Raw genomic sequence first — 20,704 nt, 5'->3', positions numbered from 1 at the left:
AATCATCCTCTTTCCTCAGCTACTCCCGTCATTGCTCAATGGGCTCATGAACAAAGTGGCCATGGTGGCAGGGATGGAGGTTATGCATGGGCCCAGCAGCATGGACTTCCACTCACCAAGGCTGACATGGCCACAGCCTCTGCTGAGTGCCTAATCTGCCAGTAGCAGAGACCAATACTGAGTCCTCGATATGGCACTATCCCTCGAGGTGATCAGCCAGCAACCTGATGGCAAGTTGATTACACTGGACCACTTCCACCATGGAAAGGGCAGCGTTTTGTCCTTATTGGAATAGACACTTACTCTGGATATGGATTTGCCTTCCCTGCACGCAATGCTTCTGCCAAACTACCATCCATGGACTTACACAATGCCTTATTCACCATCAAGGTATCCCACACAGCACTGCCTCAGATCAAGGGACTCACTTCACAGCAAATAAAGTGCAGCAGTGAGCCCATGCTCATGGAATTCACTGGTCTTACCATGTTCCCCATCATCCTGAAGCAGGTGGCTTGACAGAACGATGGAATGGCCTTCTAAAGACACAATTACGGCGCCAGCTAGGTGGCAATACTTTGCAGGGTTGGGGCAATGTTCTCCAGGAGGCTGTATATGCTTTAAACCAGCGTCCAATATATGGTGCTGTTTCCCCCATAGCCAGGATTCACGGATCCAGGAATCAAGGGGTGGAAATGGGAGTGGCACCACTCACTATTACCCCTAGTGATCCACTTGCAAGATTTTTGCTTCCTGTCCCCTCGACCTTATGCTCTGCAGGCCTAGAGGTCTTAGTTCCAAAGGGAGGAATGCTCCCACCTGGGGACACATCACTGTTTCCATTGAACTGGAAGTGAAGAGTGCCACCTGGCCACTTTGGGCTCCTTATGCCTCTGGATCAACAGGCAAAGAAGGGAGTTACCATACTGGCTGGTGTGACTGATCCTGATTACCAAGAGAAAATCAAACTGATATTACATAATGGAGGTAAAAAAGAGTATGTCTGGAATGCATGAGATTCCTTGGGGCGTCCCTTAGTACTACCATGCCCTGTGATTAAAGTCAATGGAAAACTAGAGCAACCTAATTCTGACATGACTGCTAATGACCCAGACCCTTCAGGGATGAAGGTTTGGGTCACCCCACCAGGCAAAGAACCACGACCAGCTGAGGTGCTTGCTGAGGGCAAAGGGAATACAGAACGGGTGGTGGAAGAAGGTAGTTCTAAATACCAGTTACAGCCACATGACCAGCTGCAGAAACAGGGACTGTAATCGTTATGAGTATTTCTACTTTGTATGTGTGTATCAAATATTTTTGTTTCCTTCACTTATAAAATATAAGCTGTAAACGGGATTAGCACATTTTCGATTGCACACGTGTTAGCTGTATCATGTCAGGCGCAAGTATGACTTTCTAATTGTCTTTATTCAGCGATTACGTATGGTTTAAGATGTGTATGTGTGCCAAGTTGAGAAGCAGTGGACTGTGATGGTTAAGATTGTGTGTCAACTTGGCTGGGAAATGATCAGTGTTTTAATGTAATCACTCCCATGATTGAATATACTGTGAGTAGCCAATCCGATGAAAGGGAGTCTCCTTGGAGGTGTGGCCCGCATCTGTATATAAGCAGACGTTCTGGCTTTTTGCTCTCTCTGGATCCTGCGGCTGCTTCCTGTCGTCTCATCTCCCGTTCTTGGGACTTGAGCTGTCAGCTTATCTGCCGAACCCGGGATTCGTCGATCTGCGCAGCCTGTGAGCTCTCCAACCTGCCGATCTTGGGCTTGCCAGCTTCTGCAGCTGTGCGACTTGGGAAAGGCCTCTACCCTGATCCACGGAGTTGGGACATTCTAGCCTCTACAATCACGTGAGCTGTTTCCTTGAAATAATCTCTCTCTATGTATATATATTTATACACTTTACTGGTTTTGCTTCTCTAGAGAACCCAGCCTAAGACAGGTGAGTAGTGTCTGGGGTCTTAAAATCCTGTGAGCAGCCATCTAAGATTTACCCCTGGTCTCACCCCTTCAAGAGTAAGGGAAAATGAAGAAAAGTAAAGACACAAGAGAAAGATTAGTCCAAAGGACTAATAGACCACAACTACTACAGCCTCCACCAGACTGAGTCCAGTACAACTAGATGGTTCCTGGCTACCACCACTGACTGCTCTGACAGGGATCACAATAGAGGGTCCAGTACAGAGCTGGAGAAAAATGTAGAACAAAATTTTAACTCACAAAAAAAGACGACTTACTGGCCTGACAGAGGCTGGAGAACCGAGAGTATGGCCCCCAGACACTCTCTTAGCCCAGTAATGAAGTCAGTCTGGAGGCTCACCTTTTAGCCGAAGATCAGACAGACCCATAGGAGAAAATGAGAATAAAGGGGCACACCAGCCCAGGGGCAAGGACTAGAAGGCAGGAGGGAACAGGAAAGCTGATAACAGGGAACCCAAGGTCAAGAAGGGAGAGTACTGACATGTCATGGGGTTGTTAACCATATATTGTTAAAACAATATATGTACTAACTGTTTAATGAGAAGCTAGTTTGTTCTGTAAACCTTCATCTAAAGTTCAGTTAAAACACACACACACACACACACACACACACACACACACACACACACACACAATACCAGAGGAAACATCTAAAGAAGTTGGTGAAACGGGACAGGGAGATCACCACTGTTTTTTCCTTGTAAGTCTTTTCAGCGTTATGTCTATGTGTATACTGTATATCATTTTGATAAATTATTTTTTTTACAGTAAAAGATATTACCAACTTTGAAGGTTAGGAAGATATTTGCAGTGTAAAAAAGATATTTTTGTTTGTTTAAATATGATAGTTAATCCCTCTCTGTGCCCCCTTAGTATTCTGGCTTATCAGATACGCCATATCTATTACAATGTATTATGATTATAATGTATTATATAGTTACTGTTTTACATGTTTGTCTTCTCACTAGATCATGAACTTACATATGTCTTATTCATCTCTATATCTCAATACAAAGCATATAGCAGGAAATCAATAAATATCTATTACACAAGTAACAAAAATCTTAAGACCCTATAAAATAAAATCACATGACTAAAGATCTGAGAGAGGCCTTAAGAAAATATCTAGTCAAACTCTTTTTTTCAGAGAAGGAAATCAAGTTTCAGAAACACTTAGTGACTTATGCAAGTTAACCAATTAATTAACAGCTAAAGGAGTATAAAAACTTGAACATTCTGGCATTTGGTTCATTGCTTTTCACACTGTAACATAAATTTTCCACTGATTTGAAATAGTTCAAATTCTATCACTTTCTCATATCCAAACTTTTGACTCATACTGAAACTATGCCAGGAACTGCTCAAAATATATATTCTAAAATTCAGATTTTTGTGATTTGTAAAGACAGTCATAATATTCTAACATAAAATTTACGAAGTTAACCTATCTTGCTGGAATTAAAATTAATGACATAAAAAGAAGCAAAGTATGGAGCATTTAAACAAAATAATTCAATTATTTCTAACTATACAAATGGAACCAACTAACTTTGTGATCTAAAACATGTCACTTAAGTCTCTGGGCCTCTCACTGCATACATATAGGCAAATCTTTAAATATGCAATTAAAAGATGCCAAAATATTAATTACAAATTATGCTCACCTAAAAAGATTATTAGGCTGCTAAAATATCCTAATCAGAGGATGTATCTTTAATCTTTTCCCTCTAAAAATCTATCCAACGTCCTTCAATTAGCTGTCTTTTTCATATCAGAAAAAAAGTCACACCAAATACAGCTAACGCACTTCACATATTACTATATCATTTCACCTACCAATCTTGTTATGAAAACATTAACCATTCAAATCAGATTAAGAAACACTCAGTTAAGATTGCATATTCATACATATTTTATAAACTTTTCCTCCACTTAACACTAAGCAAAATAAAAATACAGTAAGTTACTTTTATTTAATTACAGTATGCATTTATGTCACAAAAGAATATGCCATTTTCTATCTACTGTTAGTTTATTCATTCAACAAATATTTATTATGAAAATGTTCCAGGTATTACTTTAGGCACTGGGAGTAAAACAGAGTCAAAGTTTCTGCCCTTATGGAGCTTGTATTAACTTTACAATCAAAACTACAAATATATTTTCATTATGAAATAAAATCATGAAATTCATAGTATGAATGGCTGCCTACTTACTTGACTGCAACCTCCTTAAAAGCAAGGACTGTGTTTTTCAACATTGTATGTCCAGGCCCTCCTAAGCACTTAAATATTTGTTGAATGATCTCCGAGTTACAGAATTACTTTTCCTAACAAGAGAAAATTTCATCTAAAAAAGAGTAATAAACCTTGTTACATACCACTGATGTTGAGGTCATAATCTCCCGCCGTAATCACATTAGCTACTAATCCTTCTGCAGGTTGACTGCCAGAAACAACATCATTCAAAAGTTTACGAATGGCTCCAGGCTGAGGTGGTTGGGTGACAATGTTGCTTACTGCTATCTTCAAATTTTTAATTATGTGAAGCTGATTATTAGGATCTCTCATGTGAACTTTAAGGAAAAAAAAAAACACTTGAAATTAATTCTATACAATGCATAACAATCCAACTATAACAACAATAGCAACAAAAAAAATTGGGCTAATGGATTACAAACAAAAAAGATGCTCAAATCAGAAACAGGAAATTCAAAGTGGACTATTCTTCTAGAAATACATCCAATGTACTACGTTCCCTTTTATAACAAAAGGGCTACCTAGATAGCCTATTAAACAGGATTTGCTGCTTCTCCCGCAATGCTACTGCTCAGAATTTCCTACAGTAGGTCCTTTCCTTCCTCATGTTTAGAGCCGCCTGGGATCAACCACTATCCATACCAAACCTCTAATTCTCACCTCACTTTAAGGCTGGTACAGGCTAGTGTGAGGTCTGTGGTATCAGCACCAAAGATGGTAATGGGAAAGAAAGGGGAATTAAATGCTGCATGCCAGCTTCCTTCTGTTCCCAGATTCCTTTTCCCACCCTAAATATCCCGTCTCTAGCCTGCTAGGAGCCTTGGTGGTGCAGTGGTTGAGTGTTCAGCTACTAACCGAAAGGTCAGTGGTTCAAATCCACCAGCTACTCCGCAGTAGAAAGATGTGGCAGTCTAATTCTATAAAGATTAAGCCTTGGAAACTCTATGGGGCAGTTCTACTGTCCTACAAGGGTTGCTATGAGTGGGAATCAACTAAACAGATGGCAACAGGTTTGGTTTTTCAGCCTGCTATAGTCTTTGCCTCAGTCTATGAGATTTATAACCAGTGGTTCAAAACTTCAGGCCAGGGAATAGGTTCTCAGGCAATTGCAACAACAGTGCCCACAGTCCACAATAAGAAATTTGAGCACATTTTCTCATTTAATCAGATAAGATGATTAGTTTTTATAGTAGTATTAGAAGTGGTCCATTACAATGATTAAAGACCCAGCTTTTGGAGTCAGACCTTAATTTAAATCTCAACCCACCACTTATTAACTGGGTTATACTGAACAACTTTTTAACTTTTCTGCACTTCAATTTCTTGTGAATCCTATTTCACGGAGTTATTTTAAGGATTAGATGAGATTAAGTGTAAAGCATTGAGCACCATGCCTGACATACATAACTATATAATTAAGCGCTCAATAAGTGATGGAGTCAGCAGCTGGTACAACAATCTATTTCAAGTACGTCATGGATCATCATACATAAATAAGAGGCAACTTTGGAAAACTGGTTTTAGGTACTTAACCATCAAAAGTAACAGTTTTTTTTAACCAATGGATAATGCTTTATATCAAACAGTGAGCTTTCAAGTTCAGGTCTGCTTATATTTTAAATAATGTTACATCCATAAAGACTGTCTTTCAAATTTTCGTCTGTGTTCTCTCTGTTGATTTCTAAAATTTAAATTAAAAAACATAAGACTCAAAAATACTTTTAAAGTACTATATACAGTATGGATATGTGCATTCGTATTGTAAATATAAAGAGGAGCCCTGGTGGTGCAGTGGTTAAGTGCTCAGCTGCTAACCAAAAGATTGGTGGTTCAAACCCAGCAGCTTCTTCGCAGGAGAAAGATGTGGCAGCCTGCTTCCATAAAGATTACAGCCTTAGAAACTCTATGGGACAGTTCTACTCTGTCCTATAGGGTCACTGTGAGTCGGAATCAACTCAACCTCAATGGGATTATAAATATTATGTACAAAAAGTATACACGCAAATTTCATTACAATGGTTGCCTATGATGAAGGGAGCCCTGGTAGCACAGTGGTTAACAGTTCAGGCTGCTAATCAAAAGGCTGGCAGTTCAAATCCACCAGCCACTCCTTGGAAACCCTATGGGGGCAGTTCTACTCTGTCCCATAGGGTCACTATGAATCGGAATCGACTCAATGGCAATCAGTTCTGGTTTTTTTAATGATGAAAGGAGGAAGGAAATGGAACTAAGGAAGTACAGAAAGGGGACTTTAACCATATATCATGTTTCACTTCTATTAAAAGAAAAGGAAAAGATACAAAACAAATATGATAGAGGGTTAATGTTTGTTAGCTCTGGGTGGTAGGGGGCTGGATTCTCTGGATTCTTCTATAATTGTTTTTTGATTTAAAGACACACACATAGGCCTGTTTCCCTAATTAACTTCCCCCAATGATCCCTATTTTATAGTATTCAACACCCACTGAGGGCAACTAACAATAATAACATTCTTGTGTAGTCCCCTCCCACATTATCCTAGGGTGTGTTTGACCAGTAAACACAACAAAAGTGATGCTATGTCACTTTTGAGATAAGGTTATAAAAGACCGCAGTTTCCATCCTCTCTGATTACTCACTCTGAGCGAAGCTAACTGCCATGCATGGGGACACTCAGTGAGCCTGTGGAGAGGCCCACGTGGCACAGAATTGAAGGGTCAGGCCAACAGTTAATAAGCAACTGACGCTTGCCAGTAATCACATGAGCGAGCTTGGAAGGGGATCCTCCAGTCCCAGATGATTGTAACCCCAGCTGACAGCTTGACTGCAGCCTCATGAGAGACCCTGAGCAGAACCATCTAGCTAAGCCACTCCCAGATTCCTGAGAAACAAGGAGATAATAAATGCTTTTCTGCTAAATGTTGGGATAATCTGTAACACAACAATAGATAATAAACTGGGGTATCACAAAACCAACCTAATATAAAGGAAGGCAAGAACTAAGAATGACTAAGAGAAATGCTTTTAAATTACACACAAAAAATTACAACAGCACAAAAGGTGAATTTATTTATCATTTAACATCTTAATTTCAAAATAAAATAAAACTCAGCTCTACCATTGCCTTCCTTCTGTAGGTTACCATATAATTTCTTGAATACTATACAGTAAAAGCTACAAAAGCCAGAACCTGTGTAAGGTGGAAACCTGTCAGAGATGGAAAACTCAAATATTTTCCACTAAAATGAGTGAGAGAAAAGTGGTAAGACTGCACCCTGTCAAAAAGAGAAAACTTGCGAGACCTGGAAAAACAAGGCAGTCCCATCAAGTTGATTCTCACAGGTTTCACTGTATTATGAAGTAACGTTTCCCAGTATGTGTGCCGTGGAATACTGGTTTCTCAAGATAGTTAAAAGTTGTTTCTAACAATCAGTTCCATATTTGGAAAATATTAGATTAAGTTCTCTAAAGGTCTCCTTAGAGTAGGTCTTAACAGAGCCTTTACATGCTAAACAACATTATAATTCTGTAAAAAGCATGCTATGGTAAGTAAACTTATTTGACCACAAAATTCTTTTTCAGGGAGCATCTAACATAACAGACTACAGCCTTCACTATGGATTACACCTCAACATAAAGAAAACAAAAATCTTCACAACTGGGCCAATGAACAACATCATGACAAACAGAGAAAATAATGAAGTTGTCAAGGATTTCATTTTACTTGAATCCATAATCAATGCCTATGGCAGCAACAGTCAAGAAATCAAACAACGTATCACATTGGGCAAATCTGCTACAAAAGACCTCTTTAAAATGTTAAAAAGGAAACATGCCACTTTGAGGACTAAGGTGTGCCTGACCCAAGCCATGGTATTTCCAATCACCTCATATGCTTGTGAAAGCTGGACAATGAATGAGGGAGAGCAAAGAAGAACTGATGCCTTTGAATTACAGTGTTGGTGAAGAATACTGAATATACCACGGACTTCCAGAAGAAAGAACAAATCTGTCTTGGAAGTGCAGCCAGAATGCTCCTTAGAAGCAAGAATGGCAAGACTTCACTGGACGTACTCTGGACATGTTATCAGCAGAGACCAGTCCCTGCAGGAGATCATGCCTGGTGGAGTGGAGGGTCAGCGAAAAAGAGGAAGACCCTCAACGAGATGGATTGACACAGTGGCTGCAACAATGGGTTCAAACATAGCAATGATTGTGAGGATGGTGGAGGACCGGACAGTGTTCTCATTCTGTTGTGCATAGGGGTTACTATGAGTCGGAACCGATTCAACGGCACCTAACAACATCTAACACACTCTATGGAACACATTTTTTTTAAGTAAAATAAAAATTATATATTTTATGTTTCCATCAAGCATATAAAACTTTACCATATAAAGAAAAGTTCAATTACTGAGAAAGATCATTAACTTGCAAGAAAATGAGACAGACTATATACATACATATATATATAAATTTTGAAAAGTTGACTTGAATTTCATTCAAAGTTTGGTACCTAAAAACCTTGGAAATTAATTACACCAACACTGGTAGTTAAAATTGATGGAATATTTCTAACTAAAAAAAATTTCAGTAAACTACGGGCATTAAGTATCCTTCAATGGTATTTTGTATATAATTTGCCACTTTTCCTAGCTCATTCAAGGTTTACATAAAAATTGTATTCTATTCTTATCTTTTCAATCCCTTAAATAGATTTAATCAATTTGAAAATAACATGTACTTTTCAAAAATGAAAGCCAATTCCTACAAAAGTTAGTGGTTTGGTAAATTTACCTAAAACTTAATAAAATGTCTATGTGAGCTACTGAAACACAGTTTAGAATTAACAAAGCACTATTCCCAAGACAGCAAAAACAATAAGGCTTGATTAATTAATACAAACATTGCCACTCTTTGAAACAGAAGGCTAGCGGAAGTTCTTTAAGACGTATTTGTTGTTGTTAGCTGTCATCAAGTCAATTCCAACTCATGGTGATCGCATGTGCTAAAGAATGTGACTGCTCCATATGGTTTTCTTGGCTGTAATTTTAATGGAAGCTGATTGACAGGCCTTTTCTTCCACGGTACCACTGGACAGATTCAAACTGCCAACCTTTAGGTTAGCAGTTGATCACAAACTGTTTGCACCACCCAGGGACCTCTAAGAAGTATGAGGATCACAAAATTTATGATGAACAATTAACACAATTCAAGTCTCCAACACACATCAAATCATGACAGCTCAGAACTGTATATATACACCCATTCCTCACTTATCAACATGGTTAGGTTCCAAAGACCAGGCTGTTACACATAAATTGGCATTATGCAAAAAATGGACAATGACCACATCAGATTACAAAATAGAAGATGACTACATCATTACATAACTGTCAAACCACCAAGAATCATGGCCCAGCCAAGGTGACACATAACCTTAACCATCACAGCCAGCGTTACTCTCACCTCACACCTCGGTGTTCGTTACTGCCAGACACGTCATTAATGTGCAAAATAGCAGGATACTAGATTTTTTACTAGTGTCATAAACGTGAAATGTCAGATAATGAAATAATCAACAACTGAGGGGCAGGGGTGTGTGTGTACACATATATACACACACATATATATACATACACACATACATATTTATATACGGAGCCCTAGTGGCGCAGTGGTTAAGAGCTATGGCTGCTAACCAAAAGGCTGGCAGTTTGAATCCAGTAGCCGCTCCTTGGAAACCCTATGGGGCAGTTCTACTTTGTCCTCTATAGGGTTGCTATGAGTCAGAATTGACTCATCGGCAATGGGTTTTTTTTTTTTTTGTGTGTGTGTGTGTGTGTGTGTATATACATACACATATATATACATATATATATACATGTATATAATAACCATGATTTGATATAATGTACTCTCCAATTTTTAAAAACGTGTCTAAGGAACCTGCAATGGTTCTCCATTGCCTAATACCTAATACATGAAGTCTGGATTATTTTCAAAGCCCTACACATGAACGGTACTCCAATTTGTTCTATCAATCCTCTCTTCAGAACAGCTTTAAACCATGTTTTTTTCCTACTGAAACCTAAAAATAAATCTCCTGAAAATGTCTGGTAGTTTACACCGTTATCTAAGTAGTCAAAGCAAGTTTTGACCCCAAATAACAGCATACCTACAGGCCAGAAATGGAGTCCAGTCATCTTTCTAAACATTCTTTTCTCCTTCAAAGGAAATTTTAGTGTGTTTTAGTCAGTCATATTCTCAGCTATATTGCCTAAAGAAAAGCTACCTTTGAGGAATCCCTATGCTTGAAATAAAAAAATCAGCCTTTTCTGGATGGTAAAAAGCTGCAAAATTTATTTATCAGCAAAAAATTAAACCACAGAAAAATTAAATCCTTTGGCCAAGTTTCTCATGCCTAGCCCATGCCTAATCATCTCGACCTTTTAAATTTACAACATCAACTCCTATCTACCCTTATAAACCACACAACTCAATCTCCCAAAACGTCATATCCTTGCTCAAGAATCCATGACTACCATCCATTTACCATCAGATATAAAATTCAATCCCATTCGTAGAATTCACAGTCCTCCCTTATCTAGCCATCCTTCTCACTATCCTGTCCTTCAATAGGAAGTTTTCCTCACTATTCACCAACCACTGAATCATACTTTATAGCTTTTGCCCATACCATTCTAGCCTTACACTCCTCAACAGAGAATGCTTGCCCTCCTCTGTTCTACCAACTTTCTGCCTCCCACTAAAGTCCAGCTCAATTTTACTGCTTCCCTAAATCTCTCCCATTCTACAGAGGACAAGCAGAAGTATACTGATATTAAGCCTCTATGGCTGCACTGTCCGATATGGTAGCACCAGCCACAGGTGGACAGAGCCTTGAAATGTATGTAGTCCAAACTGAGATGTAAGTGCAAAATGCACACCATATTGCAAAGATTTAGCAATAAACAAAAAATAGTAAAATATCTCACTAATGTTTTTTATATCAATTATATGTTGAAATGTTAACATTTGGAAATATTGGGTTAAATACATTATTAGAATTAATTTCACTTGTTTCTTTTCACGTTCTAGTGTGGCTATTAGAAATGTTAAAATTAATATGTGACTCATTATATTTCTATTGGACAGAGCTGCTCTATAGCATAAATAAGAAAAAATTCTAAATATTGACAGGAAATGAAAGCAAATAATGATTAAGAACACCGTATAGAGTCACAGTGCCTGTTTTTAAATCTTTCCCAGATCTAAGACTTTGGACAACATCTCCATGCCTCAATGTCCTCAAATTTAAAGTGGTGATAATAAACAGTATCTACCTCACTGACTTCAGTAAGGACTAAACAAAAAAAAAAACACATAAAGCAGGTATCCGGGATTAGCATTAATCTTCTTTATTAACAAAGACGGAAAAAGTAAGCACACTAAAGTCAAACTGGCTCTCCAGTGTTGTTGAGATTTAAGAATTTAGGGCATTTTGTTGTTCTTGTTGACAGTACAACACTGGAGGAGATGAAATGGATGGTTCAGTTGTAGGCTGAAAAAAATCCAAGAGTTCCCGAACAGTCTTTTTGGACAGCTCTGTCTCTCCTTTAAATACAAAAAGCAAACTCATAATGGGGTCTCTATGAGTTCAAATCAACTTGACGGAAACGGGTTTGGTATTCTCCCAAAGGAGCCCTGGTGGCACAGTGGTTAAGAGCTAAGGCTGCTAACCAAAAGGTTGGCAGCTGGAATCCACCAGCCACTCCTTAGAAACCCTATGGGGCAGTTCTACTCTGTCTTACAGGGTCCTAAGAGTCGGAATCATGGGTTTGGTTCAGTTTTTTTTTATTCTCCCACAGAGCACCTGTAGCATGCAAATACATGAATGTATTCTACAGCATTGTTTTTTGTGGAGAAAGCATCATAACCAAATAATCATTATAGTCATTTTTGCCTTGACACAGCTTCATTAAAGAACTCTACACTTTACACATCCGTTAAGAGTCAAAGAAGTTTACTTGCACTTTGCTGTACTTTATTTACACCATACTTGAAGTTTGGAACTCTACCTTCCATCTTAAGTTCATTTTTCCTTAAAAAAGTATTTAAAGCTGGAGAAAACAGGTAACTCCTGAATAAAAGAAACACTTCTCCCACTAAAAAAAGGTGAACTTTTATCTGAAAAAACCAAACGTTAGGACTTTCCTGTAAGTCTAAATAACGCCAATACCTAAGTTAAATTAACTACAACTTGTACTACTTTCTCATCTATGAGTCACTATCTATGAGCTACAAAAGGCTGTAAGTTTGATTATTTATATAATACTTTTTTTTTGAGAGGTTAAGCAAGGTATGTATACCTAACAAAGTGTTTAAATTTTCCAAAAAGTAAAATAACTAAACAGAAGTTTAAAGAGATGAGCCTCATTGCTAGAAAACTGTAATACTCAAGACAACTTTGAAAGTGTGCTTTAACACCGAGGAGAAGATGACACGTTTTCTTTACTAAGACCCCGTCGGTCTAAGAGGCAGCATCTTCCTACTTTACCTGCCTTGCAATTTACTAATTTCCTCCCCACGGCCGTTGAGAATAGATAGTTCCAAGGCCTTTCTCTGGGACTCACGTTCTTCTTTCCACTAAATTAGCTAACAGCCCCCGGCTGGTCGGGAAAGAAGGAAGTGTCTAGAGAAGCTAAAAGTTAGAACCGCGCTGTTTTGACAACCTCACCCACCGCCCCTCCTCCAGCCACCACCAGAGACACTGGGGGCCCCAACTCTAGACGCCACTCTACCGGTTCCGGGATGTAAACATCACCCTCCTCTTTCCTGTTCGCTCCCAACTTCCTTTTCCCGATGACGGCTTTACCCGGCCCCAGCCAGAAAGAGAGGACACCACATACCCTCGGAAGTGAGGCGAGAGAAGGGCTTAAGCAGCTCTGCGAAGGTGAGGTGATTGCGACGAGTGAGACGCTCAGCTTCGTCGCTGCATAACGCGGCGACACAGGGAACGAATGAGTCCGGGATTAGCTCCTGCACTGACTGTACACACTGGGCCATCGCCGCGGCAGTAGCAGTGGCGGCGGCCGCCCTCCGGCCCACCCTCAGAGGCTGATCCTGCGGCTGCAGCAGTACCGCCGCCGCCCGCCGGCCTGGCCCGGCCGGGCGGGGCTCCGCACTGTAGCCCCGAGACGAGTAGAAGGAATAGACGCCGCTGCCTCAGCTCCGGGAGTACACACCACCAACCGCCCTGTCACCGTCGCTCCTCAGCGCTCGCCCCGGCGCCCTCGCATTCCACCTCAATAGGTGGAGACGCCGACAATCGCCACTTAATCCTCCAGATGGCAGAACCTTCGTCTTTGCCTGACCCGAACAGCCATATTGAGGCCGAACCCTGACCGACCGGCAGTATTACTCCCGGCAACCCCCGCGCTCGCCCCTCACGTGACAGTGTTAAAGGAGGCTGCAGGCGAGGCGGGGGAGAAAGAACTGAGAAGAGGAAGATGGAGAGCGACGGAGGCCGATTGGGAAGCTGGATCCGGAAGTGGTCTGACGGGGGGAGGGGGGAGGGGACAGCAAAAGGGTGGGGCTGGGGCGGGGCTACGAGCTCGGTGGGCGGGGCCAGGCTGGGGACGCTGAACAATTTAGGCAGAGCTCTCGTGCTTCTTGGCAAAGCTCAGCGAGTAGAGCCGGCGAGCGATCCGTCAGGTGGGCAAGGCCTGGATATCCGTGCTGTGACAGTGGTGTAGGCGCCCGCTCGCCTTCCGCGCCGACCTGGCCTGTTTGGAACTCTAAATGTTCCTTCTGGCTGCAGTGGGCAACTGATGTAGCTGTTCGCTTTGCTTTCTACCGGCTCGCCAGTTCCTTGCCACGCTTGCCAGTGGAGTGGCAAGGGACTGATATCTGCTCACGGAGAGGGTATGCCGCGTGGCGGGTGCTTTGGGGTTTCACTGAAGCTAGTCTGAATAAGCCATGTATTGTTTGAACAGAATCGTGCTTTTAGAAACAGACTTATTTGAGGTCAGCAAGTGAGCAGAAATGTGTGCTAGGATTAACTCGAGTGTCAGGGAAAACTCCTGCGCTGCTGTAGCAGAAGAAAAAGTGTCCCTGCAAAGGTGCGCGTTGTTGGTACGCAGCCGGTTCTTGTTTACACTTGGCTGGGATGTGTGTTCAGAGTAATGGAGATAATTCATAGTAATTAACTAGGTACTGTATAAAGTCCTGAACTGGCTTCTGTTCCTAGTTTTCATTTTTGTAGACTGTTCCTATAAATAAGTAAAAATGAATGAAAAGAATTTTACTATAGCGTCACTCAATTGTTTGAATTCCTTCTGAATTATATGTCAAAAATATAACACAAGGGAAATTACAAGCATTTATCATGGTTTTACGGTGCCTTGATTAAAGGAAGCTTCCCCAATATCAGTCTCTCAAATTGTCCCATCCTTTGGCACTGAGGTTTATACCACGGTAAGAATTTATGACAGGTGAGAGGTATGCTTTTCTTCTGAAAATTGTGGAATGAGAGGTGGAAAAAAAATAACAGGGAATGATGACGTGAGCCTTGACCACGGATCAATTTAGAAAAGATAACATTGGCAAGTTGAGATCTGGAAATTCATTTCCTTAAAACTATCTATTCCTGAAGGCAGCAGCTCAAAGACAGACACATGTACAATGTTCATTGCAGCATTATTCACCATAGCCGAAAGGTGGGAACAACCCAAGTGTCCATCAACAGATGAATGGATAAACAAAGTGTGGTATATATAATACATACAATGAACTATTATTCAGCTATAAAGAGAAATGAAGTTCTCATTTATATCGGACAAACCTTAAAATATTATCCTAAGTGAATGAAGCCAGACAAAAAAAGGCCACAAATTGTATGACCTAACTTCTGTATCTAGAATAGGTAAATCCATTGAGACAAAAGATTAGTGGTCAACAGGGGATAAGGGAAGTAGTTAAAAAGGGGGAGAAGCCGGTAATTGGCTAAAAAGGATTAGAGGAGTGTTAAAGAATCATTGGCATGACAGTGATACTTTCACTTTGGTGTAATTTCTAAACCTTCTAAATTTGAAAGAGAACAGAAAAGGAAGTAATTTTCTCATTATGTAATATAATCTAAGTCCATATATACCTTTTAATTGCATTGTGTGTCACCTACAATACAAAATACACTTACCATTGAATAAAAACCAAAAACTGTGCCTGAATACCTCTTGGAAAGTCAAAAGGTACACATGTTCCCTTTTGAATACCTCCCATCTCAATTCCTTGCCCTTTATAGTGTGAGAATCTCATACAACAAAGTATGATTCATATTATAAGATACATTTTTTGTAATAGAGCTCCTAAATGCAAAGCATACTACTTTATCTACTCAACTAATAATAAAAATTAAAAAGTCATTTTATTTTTATGCTGAAACTAAAATTAGTTGTATTAGACTCTTTGAGAAGATTGTCAAGGGTAATTTAGCGTAAATGGATTTTTTGAGATATAATTCACATACCATAAAATTCACCCCTTCACAGTGAACAATTCAGTGGTTTTTGGTATAGTCACAAAGTTGTGCAACCATTACTACTGTCTAATTCCAGAACATTTTCATCATCCCAAAAAGAAACCTAGTGCTCATTAGCAGTCACTCTCCACCTCCCTCACACCCCTACCAGCCCCTGGCAATCACCAATCTACTTTCTGTCTGTAGATTTGCCTAATCTGGACATTTCATAACAATGGAATCATGCAATATGTGGTCTTTTGAACTTGACTTCTTTCACTTGGCATGATGTTCTCAAGGTTCGTCCATGTTGTAGCTAGAATCAGTACTTCATTCTTTTACAGCTGAGTCTAAATGGGTTTTTGTCTTATGCATTGATTTTATAATCTAATACCACATCCACATACGGGGTTTCCACTGAGTAACTTCACTATAAAAATCTATTTCTTTCCTAGCCTATCTTGGAACTTTTTCAACTGTCCAGACCCCTTGAAGGAGATGATATTTACTAGTGGCCATAGTAGTAGACCTGTTAGTCAGGATTTTTTCAACTCTAAAACAAAATAAAAATTAAATTTGTACTAGCTTAAGCAAAAAAGGGAAGTTAATGGTTCATGTAAGGGCAGGGGAGAGTGGGATAAACTCACAGGAAAAAGGAAAGAATAAGAGTTTCAGGGACTAGAACCCAGGGTTCGGCACGGCCAGGACGCTTTTTATCTGTCTGTCAATTCTAATTCCCTCTGGTTTCATTCTTTGAGGAGCCCATTTCCTCGTGGCAGAATCTGCCTGCAGCTCCAGATTAAGCCTTCTCAGCTAAACAAGTGAAACAGAAACAGAACTTCTTTTTTCCAGCATCAATATATCAATCCCAGGGAATGCCTCTGATTTGCCTCACTGTGTCACATGCCTTTTCCTGAACTAATCAATTTCCTAGTAACACACCGTTTTGACTCTCCTGGAATCCATATTTCTGGGTTCATGAACTTGGGGTAACCCACTCATGCCCTCTGCACTTAGGGGTCCTTTTGAACCTTAAGCCTTTAAGGATCTGTCTTCCTAAAATCACCTTCAAGTCAAACAATAGCCTAGTAAGCAGCTTAGCGGAGACTGTTTGGCCTTAGGCCTTGGGCTCTTTTACAGAATTGTCTATATGCAGCCAGTTTCGAGGAGCAAGAACCCCGGGATCTGACTGGAAAATGTATGGCATGTCCTTAGTGATTCTGTTTCTTTAACTAAGGACCCTGGAATCCTGCATGTGTTCTGATGCTACTTCCTGAGAAATTAACATGACAATGACCTAGACAACCCGTTTTCACTGTCCCCTCTTCAGATGCCTTTCTAGTACATTCAAATCGTTATCTACTCACAATAAATACATTCTGCTACATGAATTTTTGGTTTTTCTCTGTGCATTTAGGTTTTTGACACAGGAGGACAGGCAATATTACTGGCCAGGCATGCGTTATATTTCCACTCCCAGAGGCAGGGAGAAGATTCCTGGGTGGCGCAAACGGTTAATGTGCTCTGCTTTTGTCAGAAAACCTAAATTGCTTAGAGAAACACCAACAATTGGTGTAATAGAATATGTTTATTGTGAGTAGATATGATTCCAACTGAGCAGCATCACCTGAACATATTGGGAAGGCGCTCTGAAGTGGGGACAGTGAAATTGGGTTGTATAGGTCATTTTTTTGTTAACTGATCAAGAGATACCATCAAAGCACTCGGCAGGTTACAGAAACAGTCAACAAGGATACGAACTACATTCTAAAACAGCCTCTAGTCAGACCCTGGAGTCCCTGCCTCTGGAAGCTGGCTGTACATAGATAATTTTCCAAAAGAACCCAGTGCCTAAGGCCAAACAGTCTCCACAAAGCTGCTCACTAAGCTATTTGACCTGAAGTTGACTCTAGGGAACCAGTTCCTTCAAGGTTCAAAAAGACCTATATGGGTCACCCCAATTCCATGAACCCAGAAATCTGGATTCCAGGAGAATCAAAACTATTTTGTCACTGCTAACCAAAAAGTTGGAGGTTTGAGTCCACCCAGAGGCACTTCATAAGAAAGGCCTGGCTATCTACTTCCAAAAAATCAGCCTTGAAACCCCTATGGAGCACTGTTCTACTGTGACACACATGGGGTCGCCATGAGTGAGAGGTGACTTGAGGGCAACTGGTTAGGTAGTGATACAGGACCTATTACTAAAAAAAACGGGATGGGAAAGTTTACTGGCCAGACAAAAACATCACCTATCATACACCACAAACTATCCATTGTCTTCCCAACACACAGACGTAACCTTTTCCCATATATATGATTTCCAAGAATGCCTCTCCCTAATAATTATCCCCTGTAAAACTGAAAATATGCTCATTTTCTACCTAAAGGCTGACAAGCAAAAATCACACCTATTTATGTCTCCCAGCTCCAAACCCAGGGTCTCTGGATGGTATGTAGTCAGGGCTGGATATGGTTCTTCATGATCCTGCTACTAGTGGCCAAATTTTAAATGAGAACAACCTCAGCCTATAATGAAGGAAAATAGGTGATTTAGAAAATAATATTGGAATCATTATTCCCCATCCTTGAGCATAGAAAATGTGACCCAGATGGAGCTGGGCCCACAAGGACTCACAAGGACACATCCACTGGGCCCTGACGTAGAAAAACAATAGCTAAAATAATCTTGGAAAATATCTTTTAGGGAACCTTTCACATAAACCATTCAAATAGAAATCAAAAGCTTTCCACACTTATCTTTTTCTATTAGCATTTAGTGAATAGAAAATTTGTTGGACCAATGAGGACCCTCCTGACTGTCATTACTGAAACCTGCACCAATGATTGTTAGGAAAGACAGTTCAAAATGTAGGATCACAGTTTCTAGCCCACCTGTGAAAAGGTAAAGCTTTCAAAGGTTTTGCCCGTTTGTAATGTTAACATATACTGATGGCTCTGTAATGTTCCTTGGACTCGGACAGACATGGCTCTAGTAGCATGCTTGTCCGTTTTCGCATTCTTGCTTATTCTGTAATCTTGGACTTGGACATACATGGCTGTGGCAGCATGCTTGTCTGTTTTCCCATTCTTGCCTATTCTATAATATTCCTTAGGCTCGGGCAGACATGGCCCTAGCATCATGCTTGTCTGTTTTCTCACTTTTGTCTATTCTGTAACATTCCTTGGATTCGGGCAAACATTAGCTCTGGCAGCATGCTTGCCCTCTTCCCACTTTTACCTTTCTGAATATATGCCGAATAAAACTTTCTTTTTGCTTTACTAAACTTTGTGATTTTTTTTCCCCACAACACAGGGACACCTCCATCCTAGTTTTAAGAGGGGAGATAATTGACAACAGTCACTGGATAAGGACAACAAGAACTAACTCATTCTTTAGTCAGTGAATGAATTCCATGGTCAGCCAGTCTGACCTGCCCCTATTCCTGTCTGCTAGGAAGACATCCCTTGTTGAAGAGGAAAATTAATAACAGATTTTAAGGTTTTTCTTATCCAGGAAACCGAATATTAACCATAAAAAGCCTGACTCAAATTGCAAAAGCTTGCCAGAAGCTGCTCTACAGCAATGTAAATTTGTCCTTTCCTGCTGGAAAAGCATAGTCAACAAAACCATAACCTCTAGATTAAATGAAAAAGAATCTAGGTTTAACCTAATTTAAATCTCAAAAAGATTTGGCTGCAGGTGGGTGGAGGGCCAGAGACCACCTTGTAACCTGATTATCAGTTGATCTCAGTAAAAAGGGGAGGGTAGGGTCCAATCAATCATGTTAAGATTAGCCAGTGATTGATCTTCTATTCTCCCTCCTCTTCTCTTTGTAAGCTTCATTGTGACGAGCAAACTTCTGACCATTTGCTTTTTCTGGAATCAAAATGATCTCCTTATATGCATATAGAATAAGCCTATGTTTCAGTTTCTTTTGAGTTTTGATCATTTTTTAACACCCTTGATCAATATCCTCCATGGCCACTCCTGAGACAGATGACAAGAGTAGGAAAAGAATATTTTCTTGAGGTCTGTGCCCACTTCTTGCTGGCAAAACTACAAGGGCTTAGGGATTATCTCAGAAGGCACAAAATCAATAAGGGGCACGTGTTCCTTCTAGCTGTTGAGCTACTGTCCTCTGAGGTGTTATCCTCATCTGCAGAGTCAAAGCTGAGTCACTGCCACATGAGTTAGGAGATAATATTGGAGCCATTATTCCTTGTCCTAGACTGTGACCCAGCTGGAGCTAGACTCACAAGGACACATCAACTGGGCCCTAAGGTATAAAGACAATAGCTAGGACAATCTTGGAAAACATCTTTTAGGGAAATTCTCACATAAATAAAGACCCACATACTTTCCACTCTTATCTTTTTCTGTCAGCATTTAGTGAATAGTAAGATTTGTTGGAGCAATGAAGACCCTCCTGACTGTCATTACTGAAACGTGTACCAATGATTATTAAGAAAGACAATTCAAAATGTAGAATCAAGGTGATTTGGCAGTTTTTAGCCAAACTGTGAAAAGGTGAAGCTTTCAATGGTTTTGCCCATTTGTAATGTTAATATATACTGATGAATCGGATAGACATGGCTCTAGCAGCATGCTTGTCCATTTTCCCACTTTTGCTTATTTTGTAATATTCGTTGGACTCGGACACACATGGTTCTGGCAGCATGCTTGTCCGTTTTCTCCTTTTGCCTCTTTGAACATAAGCCGTATAAAACCTTTCTTTTTGCTTTACTGTAACTTTGTGGTGTTTTTACCCTAGAACACACATATGTTCTCCAGCCTGCAGGAATGGGGAAAAAAGACCAGGGAGAAGCACATGCCTAATAGTTTAAGGTCAAGTTATAGAAATGACACTAAACAGTTTCACTTATATCCCACTGGCTCCAAATTAGTCACGTGGTCACACGTATCTCCAAAGAAGGTGTCTTAGTTATCT

The 20,704-nt window shown here is 40.2% G+C and overlaps 1 protein-coding gene across 10 annotated transcripts in view; it reads right to left on the bottom strand.

The window, feature by feature from the left end:
• TRAPPC8 (trafficking protein particle complex subunit 8) overlaps positions 1–13,801 on the bottom strand; it is a 134,874-nt gene extending 121,073 nt beyond the window's left edge. For 6 of the 10 annotated variants that reach the window (XR_002825685.1, XM_023741183.1, XM_023741187.1 and 3 more), the window contains exons 1-2: positions 13,147–13,619; positions 4,378–4,572 (exon numbers count right to left, since the gene is read on the bottom strand). Coding sequence is in view for 8 of the 10 variants with exons in the window: in XM_023741183.1 (XP_023596951.1) it covers positions 4,378–4,572; positions 13,147–13,303 (352 nt within the window). In the remaining 2 variants the exon portion in view is untranslated. Of the gene's footprint in view, positions 1–4,377; positions 4,573–13,146 lie in introns of those variants that run through there. The other 4 variants (XM_023741190.1, XM_023741191.1, XM_004386891.2 and 1 more) reach the window with 3 other exon arrangements.
• Positions 13,802–20,704: the final 6,903 nt, after the last annotated feature.

Source organism: Trichechus manatus, unplaced genomic scaffold (genome assembly GCF_000243295.1).
Source record: "Trichechus manatus latirostris isolate Lorelei unplaced genomic scaffold, TriManLat1.0 scaffold00175, whole genome shotgun sequence".
NCBI classification, from domain to species: Eukaryota; Metazoa; Chordata; class Mammalia; order Sirenia; family Trichechidae; genus Trichechus; species Trichechus manatus.
This window is presented reverse-complemented; position numbering and strand designations above follow the sequence as displayed.